Genomic DNA, 20,366 nt, shown 5'->3' with positions numbered 1-20,366 from the left:
AGTGCTCACTGGAAGGACAGATCCTGAAGCTGAGGCTCCAATACTTTGGCTACCTCATGAGAAGAGAAGACTCCCTGGAAAAGACCCTGATGTTGGGAAAGATGGAGGGCACAAGGAGAGGGGACAACAGAGGATGAGATGGTTGGACAGTGTTCTTGAAGCTACCAGCATGCGGGAGGCAGTGGAAGACAGGAGTGCCTGGGGTGCTCTGGTCCATGGGGTCACAAAGAGTCGGATATAACTAAACGACTAAACAACAAAAGCCAGCCCTGTAGTGTGTGGCTCATAGGATACGGTAGGTGATTGCTTCTGGCCATCATTTGGCACCTGGTTTCACCTCCAAGGCCCCCATGCCTACCCTAAGACATTCTACTTGGTGTCTGTTAGTCTACCCAATGTCACGGGCACGTTTGTTTCCTGAGGCACAGCACTTTTAAATCTTGGCATCAAAGTGTCTGTCAGCTCTTGACTGATAGGTGTTAAGGTGTATTGTCACTGTTGGCCTGGAGGTACAGGTCAGCCTTTGATGGCCCTGTTTCTTGGCAAGAAAGACTTTTGCCACTCCTCCACCAAGCCTGCTTATTGCCAGTCTTATACATTGCCCCACAAAACTTAATGGGATTAACCCACCAAGAAATAACAGATTTTTTTCTGTGCTGGTGGCATTTCCCCCTTGGAAAAATCCAAGCTGTACATTCTCAGTGTGTTTTGAATTCAGATGATGAGAGAGGGAGAGAATTGTGGATTCTAAGGGGACACTTTCTGAGACCTAGGAAGAGTCCTGCTAGATGAAACCAACGTCCTGTCTAGTCCAGCATCCCGTTTTGCACAATGACCTATGGGAAGCCCTCAGTAAGGACATACGGACAGTGTCCCTCTCCCATTTGTTCCCAAAGGCTGATATTCAGAGGTACATTGCCTCTGAACCTGGAGGTTGTCTATAGTCATCATGACTAGTAACCATCAACAGACCTGTCCTCCTTTAATAGGTGGCTTAAAGTCATCTAACTTTAACGTGGGTGGCGCTGTGGGTAAAACCTCAGCGCCTAGGACTTGCCGATTGCATGGTTGGCAGTTCGAATCCCCGCGGCGGGGTGAGCTCCCGTCGTTCAGTCCCAGCTCCTGCCCACCTAGCAGTTCGAAAGCAGCCCTAAGTGCAAGTAGATAAATAGGTACCGCTTTATAGCGGGAAGGTAATCGGCGTTTCCGTGTGCTGCTCTGGTGCCGGTTCGCCAGAGCAGCTTTGTCATGCTGGCCACGTGACCTGGAAGTGTCTGCAGACAGCGCTGGCTCCCGGCCTCTAGAGTGAGATGAGTGCGCAACCCTAGAGTCTGTCAAGACTGGCCCGTACGGGCAGGGGTACCTTAAAAAGTCATCTAAGCTAGTGGGCATCACTACCTTATGGCAGCGTATTCCTCAAAGTTATTACACAGAATTATATGGAGTGCTTTCTCTTTGTCTCCTGCCAATCAAATTCACTTGGTGACTCCCAACTACCAGCATTTTAACACTGTGGTTATGTGTCTCCCTATTCCCTTTTCACAACTCTGTGCCTAATTTTAACACTCCCTGGATTGCGGCCCCTGTTAATATGATGAAACAGTGCTTTCCATGCCATTACAAATATCTCCCCATATGAGGAAAGGGACGTAAGTGAGCCAAATCAAGTAATATTTTATTACTTTTTCAATATAAATTGAAAAAAGCATGTTTAATGTTTATTATGCATATTATTATTTAAAAGTACAAGCCAAGAGGACTCGTTGCTGCTATAGTAACAATTTTCTTCATTGTTCCTTTTCCAGATGTATTTTTTCCCCCGAGTCCCAAAAAGTGTAAGCAAATTTTAGACCCCTTTCTAAATTATTCATGTATTCCAAGCAAGATTTTCCTAGGTGTGATCTATCTTCTGATGAAACTTTTAAAATTTGCCATGGTTTTCTTTTTGCCGGCATTCTGAAAATATGGGCAAACCGTTTCAAGCCTGTTTTAGATATTGCCATCTTTATGCTGAAACATTTTTCCCACCCACAACTGCAGTGCTCAGCATGAAGTGGAGATGTTTACATTTTTATTATTATTCAGCACATCTCCCTATGGAGCCCGTGTTTGGCAGCCGCATAACTGGATGCCATACATAGTAAGGTAAAGGTAAAGGTACCCCTGACCATCAGGTCCAGTTGTGACCGACTCTAGGGTTGCGGGCTCATCTCGCTCAAGAGGCCGGGAGCCGGCACTTGTCCGCAGACAGCTTCCGGGTCACGTGGCCAGCGTGACTAAGCCGCTTCTGGCGAACCAGCGCAGCACACAGAAACGCTGTTTACCTTCCCGCTGGAAAGCGGTCCCTATTTATCTACTTGCACTTAGGGGTGCTTTTGAGCTGCTAGGTGGGCAGGAGCTGGGACCGAGCAACGGGAGCTCACCCCGTCACGGGGATTCGAACCGCCGACCTCTCGATCAGCAAGTCCTAGGCTCTGTGGCTTAACCCACAGCGCCACCCGCGTCCCCATACATAGTAAGGAGCATTTAAATGCTATTATTTATTACCATTTTTTATTACGGATGCATTTTCAGGCTGCTTTTTGGGTGTAACCCACACAAGACAACTTATTTCCCCAATTTACTACCAGTGTTTTGGACTTCAGCTCCCCTTGTCTCCAGCCAGCTCAGGTCAGGGATGATGGGAGCTGTAGTTGACTTGAACAATGTCTGTGTGCTTTGGACAGCAGTTGATGTTCAAAGAACCTGTGTGAGCATGAGCCCCCAAATACCCCCTGCATTACTAGTATAGCGTGTGGTGTGTTTTCACGCCCTCTTGGTTGTGTCTGCTCAACTTATGGAATGATTCCTCATCCTCAACAGAATAGCTTAAACTCCTAAAAACGAGACGCTGTAGTATTATTGCCTCTAATTTGACCTAGGTTCCCCATCTGTGGGTCTAGTGTTCTATTTCCTGGTCAAGGAAGCAGTCAGTTTTCCAGTTTACTTTACAGGGCACATTTTCATTAGGCCTAAAGAAGGGGTAGTTAACATGGTGCCCAGTCTAGCAACATTGGGAGCGCACCACCTTGGCTGCTCCTCTTGTACAGTATATAGCAAAATAACAGTGACCAAACCTGCCTGCCCGCAGGTCCTTGCCTGAGAAACAGACTTCCTTTTCTAGGAAATAGATGAGACACATGAAGAAAAGTGGGAGGGATAAGGAAAGATAATAGAGAAAATTGTTGTCGTTGTTAATTTGTACACTGCCCTATACCTGTAGATCTCACAAGATAAAATCACAACACAAAATTATTCCTTCCTTTTCGCCTTAGAAACCATCCCTCCAGTTGTATTTGCATTAGGGTATGTGGACATCTTTTGCTTGCGTATCCTCTGGTTGTGAGCTAACGTGTTTGTAGCACCACTGTTTCAGGTACTGTAAAAAATTGGGTATAAAATACCACTCCTGAGAAGGAATGAATTAACAGTGCTTTGAGGAAGAAGAATGTAACTCAGTTTGTTAGCCAGGCAAGGAGTCGACATTATTCGCTTGTGGTTTTCGTTTTGTTCTGGTTTTTGCTTAAGACGAGCTCCTCAGAGCCTCCTCCCTCTCTCCCCAACAGCACTGTCAAGGCACTTCACTGCTCATCGGCAAAAATGTTAAAACTGTGTGGTGGTTTTGTCATGTCAAATATGTAGCATGGAGGTGGACTGAGACCACCAAACTGTTATTAAATCACTTCTTTTGCAAGGCGCCCCAAGCTATCTGGATGATAAGATGGTATCCGTACTGAAACGTCTGCATTGTATGCCAGAGATGCCGAGGTGAAAAGTGTGTGTATGAGATTCGCTTTGCCACCTGGCTCCTCCCCTCCCCTCCAGCCATGAAATTTTACATGGGTTTCCTGCATGACAGCACAATATGCTGTTGTCATGCCAGATGTTGCAATCGTGTTTTATTCCTAATTGATGACCTAAAAGGTTTTGCCTCAGCTTCGCAGGAGGAATCTTCAGGTTATGTTTCCTCAATAAACTGAAACAGCCTCATGTAGAAGTCAAAACACTGTATCACTCTTATTTCTTTTTAATTTTAAAAGAAGCATGGTCTGACTTCACAAGATTCACTTCACACCTCCAGCCTTCAGATGTCTTGTTTTGACAACACTATTTTAAAGATTATGAATGTGCTTTGATGTTTGTCCCGGCTGACCTTTAAAAGAAACTTTTTAAACAGAATCTCTAGCCTCATCATCATCATACTTATTTTTAACTCCTTATATTTTTCTGTTGGAAAGAAAAATCCAATATCTGTGAATGAAAACACTATTCAAGATTAGTATAAGCATTTAAAAAGAAATGTGTCTCTTACTTTGCTCCCAAAAATAGATATAGAAGTCAGTTAATTTTAATGTGTTGTAAAATAATTCTACTCGACACTTTAATATTTTGTTAGAATATTTCAAAATGTCTATAGTAATTATTAATGTTATTCTTTCCCAGGGAAAGTATCCCTGTGGTATAAGTCCTGTTAGTTTGTGGCAAGAAACAACAACATAGAATCTTGTTGTGTCATGAAGACGAACAAATATATCATCAGCTTTTGTGGAACAGAAACCATGTCCCTCTGGGGATGTTCAGAAGCAGTGTGGTGCAGTGGTTAGCGTGTCAAAATAGTACTAGGCGTACCCAGTTTCGAATCCCTACTCTGCTATGAAGCTCTCTGGTTCATCTTGCGCCAGTCAGGATACTCTTCTTCTCTGTGTGTTCGACTTGTGTGTGGCCAAGTGGGGTGAGAAGGTGGGCCACTGACCCCAATCTTTGTGGTAGACCCCCAAAGGTCTGAAAAGGGGTCATCTATGTGTATATTGGGACGTGGGTGGTGCTGTGGTCTAAACCACAGAGCCTAGGGCTTGCCGATCAGAAGGTCAGCGGTTTGAATCCCTGTGATGGGGTGAACTCCCGTTGCTCGGTCCCTGCTCCTGGCAACCTAGCAGTTCGAAAGCACATCAAAGTGCAAGTAGATAAATAGGTACCACTCTGGTGGGAAGGTAAACGGCGTTTCCGTGTGCTGCTCTGGTTCTCCAGAAGCGGCTTAGTCATGCTGGCCACATGACCCGGGAGTTGTATGCCGGCTCCCTCGGCCAGTAAAGCGAGATGAGCGCCGCAACCCCAGAATCGTCCGCGACTGGACCTAATGGTCATGGGTCCCTTTACCTTTATGTGTGTATAACTCTGTGCATTTAGGTCAGGGTCAAGGCTATCTTGGCCCATGATGTTGTGAAGAGAGGTACTCTCTTGACCTAATCTGACTCACGGAAATGTTGTGAGGGATTTATCAAAGAGGATTAGTTCTGTTCATGGTGGGTAAGACTGTCAGTGGCTATGAGCCATGCGTGCTATGTTCTCTCTCCACTGCCAGAGGCAGTATTCTGAACACTGGTTGCTGGAAATCATGAGGGAAGAGTAGACAATTGTGCTCATGGCCAGCTTGCTGGCTTCCCATAGGCATGTGGTTGGCCATTGTGAGAAGGGGATACTGGGCTACATGGGCCAATGGCGTCATTCAACAGGGCTGTTCTAATGTTCCTATTCTCCATTGGTGGCTTTCAAGGATGTCAGTGGTTGGCAGCAGAAGCTGAGACTGGAAAATATCTCTGCTTTGCTTTGTACCAGCTTGTAACTGAAATAATTCTGTGTGGTTATATTTGCTGTTCGTAATGTTTAATGAAAAGAATAAAAATCCTTTTTTAAAAGAAAAGAAAGACAATAAATGGAAAATATTAATTGTTGGCAGCAGAGGGTGGTGCCAAGGAAAACACTCCTCTATTTACCATTTTTAAATTCAGAGAAAAATAAAGTTTTGGCTACCGAAGGAGGACTCAAACTTTGCTGTTAATTTTTACGTCAGAGTATTATGGCACTTTACATTATTTGATGCTAGGCATATATTGTGTCTGTTAGAATCAGTCTTGCATTTTATTTGCGCAGTTTTATTTTAATTTGTGTTGGCTGCTCTGATCGTGTCTAATGTAAAGGTGGACTGCATTTCAAATAAATACGTGGGTCTCTGAACATACACAGATAAATTCGTTATACACTGTGTTTGCAACTGGGCTTCCCTTCACAACTTTCTTCCTGTCTTCCTCTTCCTTTAAAAAACAAAAACAAAGCAAAACCGTCTACTCCAACCCTTTGTTACCTCTTCACCCATTCTTCTTTGGTAAAATAACACCGCCTTTTAAAGACTGTTCTTGATCTCTTACCACTGGAGCTCCAATTGGTAATTATATGTCTGATTATTATAGGAGAGCATTTCTCTCCTAAGCTGTACTGCTTGCACTGATTAACCTTTTGTGTTTTTGACAAGAAAGGCATATGTGAAAGCCTTTGAATTCACAAGTTCTCTGTTATAGAAGCTGGCGGATCGGATGTCACCAGTGTGGTTCTTTCTAAGCCAAGCCTGCGAGCTGCCATTGTCGGTGTATGTTAAGACTTGTAATAAAGGATGTGAAAACTTGTGTGTGACCGAGCAGTGAACTTAACCTTAACTATGCATCTTTATCGGAAGGTGGGGATGTAGACCTGTGAATTCGGCTCTCTGTGGTGTGCGTAGGTGCATGCCTTTGTGTTGTGGTACTGGAGAGATCTCACGTAAACAATTACATATTGGGTTTGTTCTCTTGTCTTGAAGCATCAGTTTCTATCAAAATGCCTGTGACCCTTTCAGAGCAGTGCGTTTGTAATTAAGTGCTAAGGTAAACATCATAGTTTTCTGAAATTGTTGTAGCTAATGGTCATGAGATCACTTGGAAGGATAGGTGTCTTGTATAGTCATTCTGCATTTCTTGATCTTCTAGTGGCTACAATTTAGAGCATGGGTAGGCAAGCTAAGGCCTGGGGGCCGGATTCGGCCCAATCACCATCTAAATCCGTCCCGTGGACTGTCCAGGAATCAGCATGTTTTTCTATGAGTAGAATGTGTCCTTTTATTTAAAATGCATCTCTGGGTTATTTGTGGGGCCTGCCTGGTATTTTTACATGAGTAGAATGTGTGCTTTTATTTATAATGCATCTCTGGGTTATTTGTGGGGCATAGGAATTTGTTCATTTCTTTCTTCTTCTTCAAAATATAGTCGCGCCCCCTCCCAAGGTTTGAGGGACGGTGGCCTGGCCCCCTACTGGAAAAGTTTGCTGACCCTTGATTTAGAACTTCTTGTCTGTTAACTTCCAGCAAGCTACCTTCACTGTACTCTTTTCAGCGCCTGCTAAAAACACTTTTGTTTAGACAAGCCTGCCCAGATACATATAATGTTTTCATCTGTTTTTAGCTTATCGTTATTTTGATTACGATTTGATTTTTTAAATAGTTGCTTTAGCAGTTTTTTTTTTTTACTGATTTTATTGCTTTATTCTTTTTGTAAAACCACTTTGAGGGGTTTTGCAAACAAACGGTATATGAATTGCATGAAATACTTACATGCGTGCATGGATACAATTTCTAGGGTTGGTTTCTTTCATAAAACACTGCTACTTTTTTCCTTGCCAAGTTTCTGTACCAATTGACAGGGTCTTGAACTAAGAACCTTTGGTTCTGTGCGCAGCCACCTCATGCGGTGAGCTGTCAGTAAGGATGAGCAAATATTCCAATTTCAGTTTCTCATTTTCCCAGCCTATGTCCATTCCTCCACATTTCCACATCATTGTGCAATATCTTCTTCTTTATTTAAATCTTCGTGAAAATTCACGAGCATTTTAGTGCAAATGTATCCTAATACATACAGTTTGTTTGTAGTTTTCACTAACGTAGGCACACTTTTAACCTAGTGTTTTTGTACACATTGCTTGGCTGGAGAACTGGATTGCAAAATTCAGTGAAGTGTGAACTTCAAAGAACGGCTGTGTTTTGGTTTGCATACCTCTTTCAGTATCTGTGCATTAGGTAAGCTCGCCTTTGAGTACGAACCGAATCAAATTTCTCCCCCCTCCCCAGCTATCAGAAATGAATTTTGGAACATTCCAGAATATTGAAAAGTATCACGAATGAAACCCACTCAGCAGATACATAAACAAGAACTTGAAAGGCTTGGGAAGGAAAACATGTGCAGCAGATTGTTACTTGCAATACAGAATTGAAATTGAGACTGCAGGGCCCAAAAGCTGACATGGACACTTCCTGGTATAGCATGCCAGGCGTACCAACACACTGCAAACACCTTCTCGGAGTGACATACTCTCAGGCTTCAGAATAGCACTACCCACCTGAGTTGGCTGTTTGACCTTGCTGAACAGGAAGGACTACACATGTCTTTGGGGTGTGACCTTGCTGAAGCAGTGAAGTCTTTCTGCTGCCTCTTGTGTGTTCCTATGCAGTCCTCAACCCTGACTGTGATGGGCAGGGCCGGATTTAGGTTTGATGAGGCCCTCAGCTACTCAAGGTTTATATGTCCAGCTGTCCTTTGTCAACAACAAATTGTTGCTGTTTTTTGTGTTGAATATATGCTATGTGGTAATTTATGGACCTAATAGGTATCTAAAGCCATTTGCACATAACAAAATATGTATTTTATCAAAGTAATTGTTGAACTGAAATACAATTAAGAAGAAGTATATTAATTGTGGGGCCCTAAGCTATAGCTAAATAGATAAATAGGTAAACGGTGTTTCCATGCTCTGCTCTGGTTCACCAGAAGCAGCTCATTCATGCTGGCCACATGACCTGGAAGCTGTCTGCAGACAAACGCCGGCTCCCTCAGCCAGTAAAGCGAGATGAGCACCGCAACCCCAGAGTCGTCCGCAACTGGACTTAACAGTCAGGGGTCCCTTTACCTTTACCTTTAAGCTATAGCTTGTTTAGCTTATACGTAATCCGGCACTGGTGATGGGCAGCTATGACAGGGAGAATCTTTTGCTGATGGATAATTAGGCTTTGGGAGCGATTGAATGGTCCCAAAAAAGAATTACCCACAATGACTGATTGAAAAGATGCAAGGCTAGAACAAGGAATTGTCCAGAGATTCAGTTGCCTGTTCCCTCTGTGTGTGGATGCTTTGGACAAAATTGAGCCTTTAATTACTCATAGTACACAGTTTGAGAATTACAGAATGAGCAGTGCAGCTCATTCAACGTTCTTTGAGGGGACTGTAGCATTGTGGTAGAGCACATGCTTTTCACAGGTTCAAGTCCCAGTTATCTCCAGGTAGGGCTGGAATAAGACCTCTGTTTGAAACCATGGAGAGTTCTACAGTCACTGTAGAGAATATTGGACTATACACACCTGGGGTCTCTCTATAAGGCAGCTTCCTATCTATTAACACAAATTATCGAAACAAAGGCCTGCAACTCCCTGGCTTTGGGATGAATAAGAAGTTTAAAAGTTAAGCTTTAAAAACCCTCCATTGATATTATTAGTGTGGGCTTTTAAAAAGCAAAATGGCTATGTGTGATCCGGGTGCAGAGCCAAGGGAAAAATTCATTCTGTCCCCAGAAGACCACTGATCTAGCAGATCAATCCAGCTGGCAAAGGTGGAGGGAGGCCAATTTATGGAGTAACAGTTTAAATCTGTTGGTGACTCTTCAAGCAGTGGTACACTGAGGGCTGCAAGGGAAGGGGTAGAATCTGAAATCTCCATTGTCAGCAGTGAAATCTTGATCCAGCTCAAAATATGCTTCCACTTAATTGGACAACTCTGTATGAGTTGTATCTATCTATCTACCTCAATCTATATTGAGATTCCAGAATTACAGGGGGGTTGGACTGGATAAACCTTGGAGGCCCTTCCAACTCTGCAATTCCATGACTCTGTGATCTATATTCGTCAACTAAAAGTGTTTAACTGGCTTGGCCGTCTGTTAGCTACTGCAGCTCTAATAATAAAATAAATAATGTTTGTTCTCTGCGGAATTGCAATATATATAGATAGAGATATATAGACCGTTTTGAGAAAACATTGTTCTCGGGTTACTATTTGATGAGAAATGAGTTGAGATATTGGTTACAGTGATATCACGGTATTGTCATTTGAGGACATGCCAAGGAGCGTGTGCATACTTTTGTGTGCTTGAACAAACGCTATGCAAATACAGTGGTACCTCGGGTTACAGACGCTTCAGATTACAGACTCCGCTATGCAGAAATAGTACCTCGGGTTCAGAACTTTGCTTCAGGATGAGAACAGAAATCGCACGGCGGTGGTGGGAGGCCCCATTAACTAAAGTTAAGAACAGTTTCAGGTTAAGAACGGACCTCCAGAACGAATTAAGTTCTTAACCAGAGGTACCACTGTAGATCAATATACCGTATTTTTCGCCCTATAGGGCGCACCGGCCCATAAGGCGCACCTAGTTTTTTTGGGGGGGGGAATAAAGAATTTTTTTTTATTTCCCCCCCAGGTGCGGGGCTGGGGCGGGGGAAGCCCGAGCTTCCCCTGACCCCAGCCCCCAGAACAGGCTGCTATCCGCAAGCCTTGGGAGGCAGGCGGGAAGTCCCGCCAGGCTCCCAAGGCTTGCGGAGAGCTACCTGAAGCCCGGGGTGCGCACCGCTGCGCTCCCCGGGTTTCGGGCTGCAGGCTGCTGTCCGCAAGCCTTGGGAGCCCGGCGGGAACTCCCACCGGGCTCCCAAGCCTTGCGGATAGCTTCCTGAATCCTGGAGAGCGAGAGGGGTCGGTGCGCACTGACCCCTCTCGCTCTCCAGGCTTCAGCGAAAGCCTGCATTTGCCCCATAGGACGCACACACATTTTCCCTTCATTTTTGGAGGGGGAAAACTGCGTCCTATAGGGCAAAAAATACAATAATTTATCCAGGACTAGCAACAACAATGCAATAGAAAGATTGGACCATGCACACAGTGTCAGATATCTGGTTGGAGTTGATGCACAAGCTTAGTGAATATTAGTGCAATGTATGTGACGCGGGTGGCGCTGTGTTCTAAACCACAGAGCCTAGGGCTTGCTGATCAGAAGGTCAGTGGTTTGAATCCCTGTGATGGGGTGAGCTCCCGTTGCTTGGTCCCTGCTCCAGCCAACCTAGCAGTTTGAAAGCATATCAAAGTGCAAGTAGATAAATAGGTACCGCTCTGGCAGGAAGGTAAACGGAGTTTCTGTGTGCTGCTTTGGGTCGCCAGAAGCGGCTTTGTCATGCTGGCCACATGACCTGGAAGCTGTCGGCAGACAAATGCCGGCTCCTCGGCCTGTAGAGCGAGATGAGCGCCGCAACCCCAGAGTCGTCCGTGATGACAAAACGGTCAGGGATACCGTTACCTTTATCTTTATGTGACCAAGGTAACTGATGACTATAGTATAAGAGAGTATATATGATCCATGATAACTTTTATGTTTTGAAACTCTGTACTGAAAACAACCGTTTCAACTCAGATGTATAAATTTTGCACATGTTTTCTCACTTAAGATACGTAGCTAGAATATTTGTAAAATTATAACTTTGTATACTTTCACAGAACAGGGCAGCTACAATTGAAATTCATATTTCCTAAAATATTCAATTAACAAAATCTATCCACAGCATCCATTAATTGATTAATTCTACTGAATGAGAAATACAGTTTTGTTTATTTCTTTATTTAAAGATTTATAAACGGTTTCCTAGGAAATATTTCCAAAGTAGTGTACAGCAAACTGAAAAAATATTAACAGTGTTCTTTTTAAAAAGAGATGGAGAAAAGTGAGCAACTGATTAAGAGGGACACACATCACAGTAAACTGATATTTTATGTTCGGATTGTCTAAATTACTAAATACCCAGATTTCCAGCTCAAAATGTGGTGTAAAATAAATTTTGTTAACTATGTAATTTGCCTAAGCTAATTTTATGTTTGCTTCAAAAGTTGGTTAATGGTGTGTTTGTGTTGATATCTCATTACAGAGGCATGTAGGCTCCTCTTACTTAATCTCTTACTTGCATTTTTAAAAAGTAGACCCCAAAAAAGTTTACATGATGGGATTAGTTTCTAGAGGTGCTTTGATGAAAATGCGCTACATATTTTTACAATAAAATGGCATTTTCTCATGTGAAACTCTCCCCCACGCCCCACGCCCACCTCTGGTATCCTGTAACTTTATTTTTCTTGCTCCACAGAATGAAAGTTACCAACACTGGACAGACGCAACAAAATGTACTTACTTAGTCCTACATTTCACAGGACACCATTCTTATTTTTTTATTCCCCCCCCCTCTTTTCTCCCCCCCAGTTTCCATTGCGAGACGAGTACAGGACCCATTAGCTGAGCTAGTGAAAATTGAGCCCAAACACATTGGAGTTGGAATGTACCAGGTAAGGCAGTGCAGATCATTTTAATCTAAGTATAATCCAACCTGATATGAAGGAACACTGAAACAGTGCTTGGTAATTAAGTGTCAACTAGTTATATGTCTGCTTTAAAAGATTTGTGGAATGGTAATAAATATTTATAAGTCCTGGTGCAGGTTTTTTCTTTAAAAATTCCCTGGCTTTAACGATTGCGACTGAGACTTAGCGATGGCTGCAGCCAGATTTATTGTCTATTAAAAACATCAGATCAGGCTGGTAACATGATCCGCAAAGCCTTCTCTCTTTCACATTGCTACAACAATGGGTTGGGTTTTTTTTAAGCCCTCTTGGGAAAACACTATAAGATATTGATTCTCCACTCAGAGGCTATTGGCCTATATCCTTGTCTATGACATTTCTTCAGCTATTTGATCTGGGAGCCTTTATTCCCCATACCTTTAAAATTAATTAAATATGAAGTGGAAACATTTTAATGATTAAAAAATACATTTGAGCAAATACGTATGTTAGCATATAATGGAAATTTCCAGTGTTTTTGAAATTGGCAGTGGTGTAAATAGTATTTGGCCACGAACATGTAATCTGTTGCAATGAAAACCAGTTTTCAAAAGTGTAAATCTGGTGGTTTTTCCCCTTCATTGGGGGAGACCATCCAATGTAGTGTGGAAAGTGGCATGGGGGTTGCAGGAAGAAACACTGGAAATCGTATTTACTTCTTTTACAGTAGCTTTAGTGGTCACCTTCAGTGCTTCAAAAGCAGAAGAGCAGCTGTGGTTTTTAGCCACAATACTAAACAACGAAAATTCTATCAACTTGTTTGTGGGTGCTAGGTTATACTAGGCCTTCAAAAATGTCCAAACTTCAGGAAGTGAATCTCATATTTGCTAGATCCTTCTCACCAAGTTGACACTGTTAAGGAGGCAGTTTGTCAAACTTAGAGTTCTCCTAAATATTCGAGAGTCAGGTGCACTGATTATTTGTTGCATAAAATCTATACCCGCTTGATTGTAAACGCAGAAAAACAAAACCCTCAAAGCAGTTTACAAAAAGATAAAACAATATCAAGGTGGGTTCACAACCATACTTTAAAGCATACAAAAGTTAACATACTAAAAAAAATACTATTAATTACCAGATGCTTGGAACCCACATGGCTTCTATTGATGCATCTTCTGATCATTGATGTTTCCCCACAAAGCTAGAAAAAAGCAAACGTCTCGTGCTTATTGTATCAGAGAGCACAAATTAAATCATTTCGAAAAGGTATTGTGTCTAAGCACATTTTTTATAAGTGAGTTTAGTAACCAAACATTGGAGGGGAGCCTTGGTTGTTGTTGTTGTTTTTAAATCTTGGTCTCAGTTCATGATCAAAATAATTTGGCAGCATTCCTAGTGAGGGCATATAAATCAAAGGAGTGGAGGGCCTCACATATATGATCTGTTGTTGCTGCCACTAGATCAAACATTGGCATGAGCCCCCTTGAGAGCACTGTCTGGTGTTTTAAAGGCTATACAGGCCTGCTGAGGAGACCAGGTACTGAAATTAATACTCTGGCGTTGGTGAGATGACAAGTGTGTCTTGCCGGTTCCTCCCTGCTCCTCCAGTGACAGCAGAGAGTAGACAATACCTTTAGGTAGACAAAACCTCTTGTCAGAAGTTTTTAAGTGAAAATATCACCCCAGAAGGTATATAAGATGCATGCTCAGTGATGTAAAGGAATTTTGAATCACCAGAGCATTCAGTGCTACTTAGGGAGACAAATTGTTCAACTTGTGTGTCAAAAGTGTTATTATCCTTCGGCAACAGAACAAGTCTAAGGGGAGCGGATTAAATTTTTGTGACTTTTCTTCCTTTAAGCGCACATAGTTGTTTGTTTTCAGCTGAACAGCTGAAGGAAGAGGAGGAAGAGGAAGACCTTTGGGATTAAGTCCACCCAGGGGTAAAAGTAAACACACTCGGCTAATAGTTGCTCTGTGGTAACAAAGTGCCAGCATTACCCCAGTTCAATGTGTTGAGACTTCTGTGAGGTGGAGTCAGAGCACAGTCTTCTCCTACTTAGCCCAGGATTTCTTATGTTGCAGAGGCCCTTAAGTTTCTTTAGAGCAGAAAATATTAGCCCTGTACTGGATCCTTTGCCACAAATTTAACATTAGTAAAAAATCTGCCCCATTTTGACGTTGCAGATTTTATTGACCAGCCATATTTGTGAACGCAGCTTTTTTAAAAAATCATTTCAGTAATAAATTCCTCCTTGTTCTACACTCTGAAATCTTCTCTCCTTAACACATTTGGGAAATTAACATCCTTTAAGCATATGAGAGATAATGTGTATAGTTTTTCAAGCCCCCAGAAGGGAAGCATACTTGGTTCCAGATGTAACTGCAGCATTTTGTGTCAAATAAAATCTGCGAATAATGCTTTTATATGTAGACTCCTTAAGGGAAAACAGTTGAACTAATTTCTCCCCCTAGTTTCCATGTATTGCTCCAGGGTCCTGATCAAAGAGGGATTTTATAAAGTATAATTGGAATACCTAATGTGAAGTTTAAATACAATGCGGCTAACGCCATGCCTTCTCCTTTTGCCCTCGTTCTGGCCTTCTCCTCTTCCCTTGGTGGTTTAATGTGTAGCGGGTTTCTCCCCCACGCCCTTTCCTCTTCCCAAACATTTTGTTCTGGGGCCTTTTCCATTCCAAAATGAAACTGGATATTTTACAGTCAAGCTTTTTGGTAACTTAAAAAATAAAATAAAAAAATCAAGATTGACAGAAAGGGGCTAGAGACCATTTTCTTAAAATAACCTACTGGAAGTTGAGGGAATGCTGTTTCACGAAGGGTCGCTTCCCCTTTAATTGACAGTGGGAGATTTCCTTTAATAATCTCAAGTGTCCTGTCGGTATTGCTGTCATATGAATCTAGGCTGGGTTTTAAAGTTTTTGCACCTAATTCTTTCGACATTTAGTGCCATGAATAGGCCCATTAAATTGTAGCAGGGTCTTCTCAGTTGGATCCCATTGGGAAGCCAACAGTTCTTCGCTGCTGGCAAGCAGAGTGGATGTTTTTCTATCTGCTCTCGGTATGCAGTTTTTATGCTTGGGCCAAGCCCAATGATCAGTGTATGCAGTCAGGCTTTGTTGAAAGGGAATATCGGGATCCCTCTTGTGATACGTTGTGGGACTGACTGCATAACATCAGTCCTGGTTAAGTGAATTGCACTTTAGCAGCTGTTCAAAAAGGTTCTATCATGCAAGTTGTGACCCTCTTAAGAATGCACACTGGGGTAAGGAACTTATGGCACTACAGAATGAGAAGCCTATCTCAGAAGACACATCTATATTTTTGAATTATGTGGGCTTTGAGTTCTCCTGCCTTTGGAATGAGACAGGTGGTTTCTGAAGAGAGGGCCTTTTCTGTGTTGGCAACCTGGCTTTGAAACTCCTTGCCTAGGAAAGTTTCCATTGATAAAAAATGGAAACTTCTGAACACCCATAATTTTTAGTTATGGAGAGGACATATGTTTATTACATGATATCAGTTTCAGTGGATTTACACTGAACTTCACTTCAAATGTTTTCCACTTCGATAAGTACAAATCTGAGATAAGATGTGGAGCTTTCAGAAACTAAAAGTACAGCTTTCCACGTCTGAGGAAGTTTTAACAAACACACTTTTCACACAAAATAATCACATTGTTGAAATTTTAGTATCAGTGAATAGGAATCTGTTAGAAGGTTATGAATTTTCCAACCTTTAGAGATTTCCACACAATATGGCAGCTTTTCAAGGTTAGATGCTTCTCTCTAAAAGACCCATATACTAACACAACCTTGTGCTTTAAGGATCGAGGGGAGATGTGTATGTTTACTCTGCATACACAAACCCATAGATATAATAGATACTCAGTGTCTTTCATCTTTACAACTTACTGCTGTTTTACACTTGAATGCAAAGATGTACATAGATTCCCTGTGTTTACTTCAGTAGTCCTGGACTGTGTGTGTGTAACTAACTGATAGAAACTATGCGTATAGATGTGTTTTTCCACTTAGTGCTTAGAAATGTATATATGAATAGGACTGCAGGGTATTTCAGGTACAATAGAAGGCTGGTGTCTTGAGACAGTTGCCTGCAAAAAGTGATTTTGAGGGATGATGTGCCGCTGAGTGATTTTTAAACCTCTGAGGTGTGATTATGTCATAACAACTATAACTTCTGGACTTGCTTTATTACTTTTATTAAAACAAATATGTATGAAGGGACTTTGTATTCTTTTCGTGTGTGTGATGAGGGAAATGAGGTGGTTAATTTATGAGGTGAACAGAACTTCCAGAGAGCAGAGTGCCATTTGCTTAGATGTGCTTAAACCACACATTTTGCAGGGAAACAATTGTTCAGCGGTCTGATTTGTGGGGTTTTGCTGTCAACGTTAAACTGTGCAGTCCCTCCCCTTCCAAACGGCTATTTTATATTTTTGCCCCTTTGTCCCAAAGTAATTAGTCTTCTGTCTTTTAACAAAGTGGCATTATATCAAATCATAATATTAGTGGTGGTCACCCACTCTTAACACCTTTCTGATTGCAGAATGCAACTCCAGCATCTATGAAATGACCTTCAAGCTAGTGCTTAACTCAGGCTTCCTCAACCTCGGCCCTCCAGATGTTTTGAGACTACAATTCCCATCATCCCTGACCACTGGTCCTGCTAGCTAGGAATCATAGTTGTAGTATGCCAAAAACATATGGAGGGCCAAGGCTGAGGAAGCCTGGCTTAACTACTTCAGTGAATATATGATAAAGGTTATATATGAGGCTTGTGGATTTTGGTTATTTATTAATCAGTCTACTTGTCCTTACATTGAATACAATATACGTGCTTACAAGAACATTTTGAGAACATTTAAAATCGTAACTGGAATCACTAGTGAATACAAAAAAAAAAAAAAAAAAATGTAGGAAGGAGCAGGATCCCAAATACCTACTTAGACTCAACTAAAACAATGGGCAAACTGGTCTATGTCACTTTTGATTGTATTTACCTATATCTCTATTCTGTTTCCACATTAATCCACAGGTTGGTTGTTGTTTTTTAAGTTTGCCTAGAATACAGATTTAGGGTGCAATGATATGGTCTTTGGGAGGATGTCCCAGGGGCAATAGAATAGATCAGAACTACCCCTCTGCTGTCAAGAGACAGAGTTCTGAATCAGGAAAGCTTGATCCCATGTCAGTCAGAGCCTCCTTCTCCATAGATGACAGTGCTCCAAATTAGCACAGAGTCTCTTGTTCCATTTATGCAATGATTTACCCTTGTGCAACAGAACTTATCCCCTTCCTCCTCTCCTATGTCTCCTAAATCTTTTATTGGGGTTTCCCCAACCACCCAGAGCATTTGGGGGCGGGTATCCGCAGGGGGAGGATGGGGGGAGAAACCCATTGAGCAGGCTCAAATCCTTGCGCTAATGGAATTAGGGCATCGGGTACCGCCCTTAAGAGCCAGTGGTGGTGTAGTGGTTAAGAGCGGTAGACTCGTAATCTGGTGAACCGGGTTCGCGTCCCTGCTCCTCCACATGCAGCTGCTGGGTGACCTTGGGCCAGTCACACTTCTCTGAAGTCCCTCAGCCCCACTCATCTCACAGAGTGTTTGTTGTGGGGGAGGAAGGGAAAGGAGATTGTTAGCCACTTTGAGACTCCTTGGGATAGTGATAAAGTGGGATATCAAATCCAAACTACTACTACTACTACTCTTCTTCTTCTTCTTCTTCTTCTTCTTCTTCTTCTTCTTCTTCTTCTTTTCTTCTTTGTGATGGCAACAGTTCCTTTGACAACCTGGCCCAGCGAATGTTGGCATTCTGATGTTGGTAGGGCGAAAAAGGGGACATCCCAGATGGCAGGTTGGATCCAAAGCTGCCCCTGACATTCCTCTAAATGAGGGGGGGGGGGAATAGACACACCTTTGAGCATGTCTGTAAGTCTTTACACCCCATTGTTTCTAGTGAGACAGAAAAGAAAACATAAGGTTGTTGTTTTTTAAAAAAAGGTTTCTTAAGGACAGAAGCTGAGAGAAGAACACAAAGCAAGGCATTGGATTTCACCTTAATATTTCCTATCCATGTTAGGATTGTAATGCTAAACACAATGTTCTGCCTCCCTAATTGGAGGCGGTGTGCTTCTGAGTACCACTTGCTGGAAACCCGTTGTGCTCATGTGCAGGCTTCCCATAAGCATTAGATGGTCACTGTGAGAACAGAATGCTTAACTAGAGCAGGGGTCAGCAACCTTTTTCAGCCGTGGGTCGGTCCACTGTCCCTCAGACCATGTGGTGGGCCGGACTATATTGCGGGGGGGGGGGGATGAACGAATTTCTATGCCCCACAAATAACCCAGAGATGCATTTTAAATAAAAGCACACATTCTACTCATGTAAAAACACCAGGCAGGCCCCACAAATAGAAGAAGAGTTTGGACTTGATATCCCGCCTTTCACTCCCTTTAAGGAGTCTCAAAGCGGCTCACATTCTCCTTTCCCTTCCTCCCCCACAACAAACACTCTGTGAGGTGAGTGGGGCTGAGAGACTTCAAAGAAGTGTGACTGGCCCAAGGTCACCCAGCAGCTGCATGTGGAGGAGCAGAGACGCGAACCCGGTTCCCCAGATTAGGAGACTACCGCTCCTAACCACTACACCACACTGGCTCACAAATAATCCAGAGATGCATTTTAAATAAAAGGACACATTCTACTCATGTGAAAACACACTGATTCCCGGACCTTCCATGGGCCAGATTTAGAAGGCGATTGGGCCGCATCCGGCCCCCGGGCCCAATAGTAGTAGTAGTAGTAGTAGTAGTAATAATAATATTAATAATAATAATAATAATAATAATAATAATAATAATAATAATAATAATTTATTTATACCCCACCCATCTGGCTGGGCTTCCCCAGCCACTCTGGGCGGCTTCCAACCAAATATTAAAATACAGTGATACATCAAACATTAAAAGCTTCCCTAAACAGGGCTGCCTTCAGATGTCTTCTAAAAGTTTGGTAGTTGTTGTTCTCTTTGACATCTGGTGGGAGGGCGTTCCACAGGGCGGGTGCCACTACCGGGAAGGCCTTCTACCTGGTTCCCTGTAACTTCACTTCTCGCAATGAGGGAACCACCAGAAGGCCCTCATCACTGGACCTCAGTGTCCGGGTAGAACGATGGGGGTGGAGATGCTCCTTCAGATATACTGGACCAAGGCCATTTAGTTTGCCTACCCCTGAACTAGAGGGACAGCAGGGCTCTTTGCACATTCTCAAGATAGAATTTGCTACTTTAGCTGCGAGCATCTCTTGCATGCATGCACCAAATTCCCTGCTCCAATAATCTGCTTCATCCCTTCCTATACACTGCTGGGCTCTACAAACTAGATGGGCCTTTGGCCTGGTCCAGCATGACTCTCTTATGTTCCTATACATTCAAATAGCCAAGAATCTGGTTTCAGTATTCAAATAAGTGTGAAATCTGTTAACTTCTGATATATGCATCAGTCCAACATTACATATAGGAATTATATTATATGTAGGAATTTTGAAAGATAGAATTTGTTAAGCATCCCTCCCTACTCATATAAAAGGGTTTGTCTTGTGCTTGCCTTGGCACAATTTTTTTTTACTGAATTTTTTTCAACAACTGACCCCCAAGTCATATCAAAATCTGTTTCTTTCCTTTCATTCAACAGTGTAACACTGTTGCTTTCTTGCTCTTAATAACTGGTTGTAAAACTTTTTGTTGTAGTGTCTATTTTTCTACAATTGTACAATTCTTTTTTTAAAATAAATGTTGCAGAAGCAGAAAATCAACTCTGAGGCCCATTGGGTTCCTAGAACTAGCTGAACAATTATTTTGATGCTGGCTGAGGTTCTAAAAAATCCTTGAAACTTTTGCAAAGCTGTATAATTTAGCATGAAAAAGTTACCAAGATTATTTTTAAAACTTCTTTAATCTTTTTGTTTCTCTGCTGTTCCCAATTTTAATCAATACTGTATTCCACTTCATTCTGTGACTTTAGCAACATAGTGTTATCTGTCATGCAGTCAGTATTTTAAAAAAGGATT

At 42.4% G+C, this 20,366-nt stretch overlaps 1 protein-coding gene across 1 annotated transcript in view; it reads left to right on the top strand.

The window, feature by feature from the left end:
* SRBD1 (S1 RNA binding domain 1) overlaps positions 1 to 20,366 on the top strand; it is a 184,053-nt gene that overhangs the window by 97,905 nt on the left and 65,782 nt on the right. Inside the window, exon 16 of the mRNA XM_081854587.1 lies at positions 12,187 to 12,269. Coding sequence (XP_081710713.1) covers positions 12,187 to 12,269 — 83 coding nt within the window. The remainder of the gene's footprint in view (positions 1 to 12,186; positions 12,270 to 20,366) is intronic.

Source organism: Podarcis erhardii, assembly GCF_964252035.2.
Source record: "Podarcis erhardii genome assembly, chromosome: 3".
NCBI classification, from domain to species: Eukaryota; Metazoa; Chordata; class Lepidosauria; order Squamata; family Lacertidae; genus Podarcis; species Podarcis erhardii.
The sequence above is the reverse complement of the archived record's forward strand: the minus strand, read 5'-3'. Positions and strand labels throughout refer to the sequence as shown.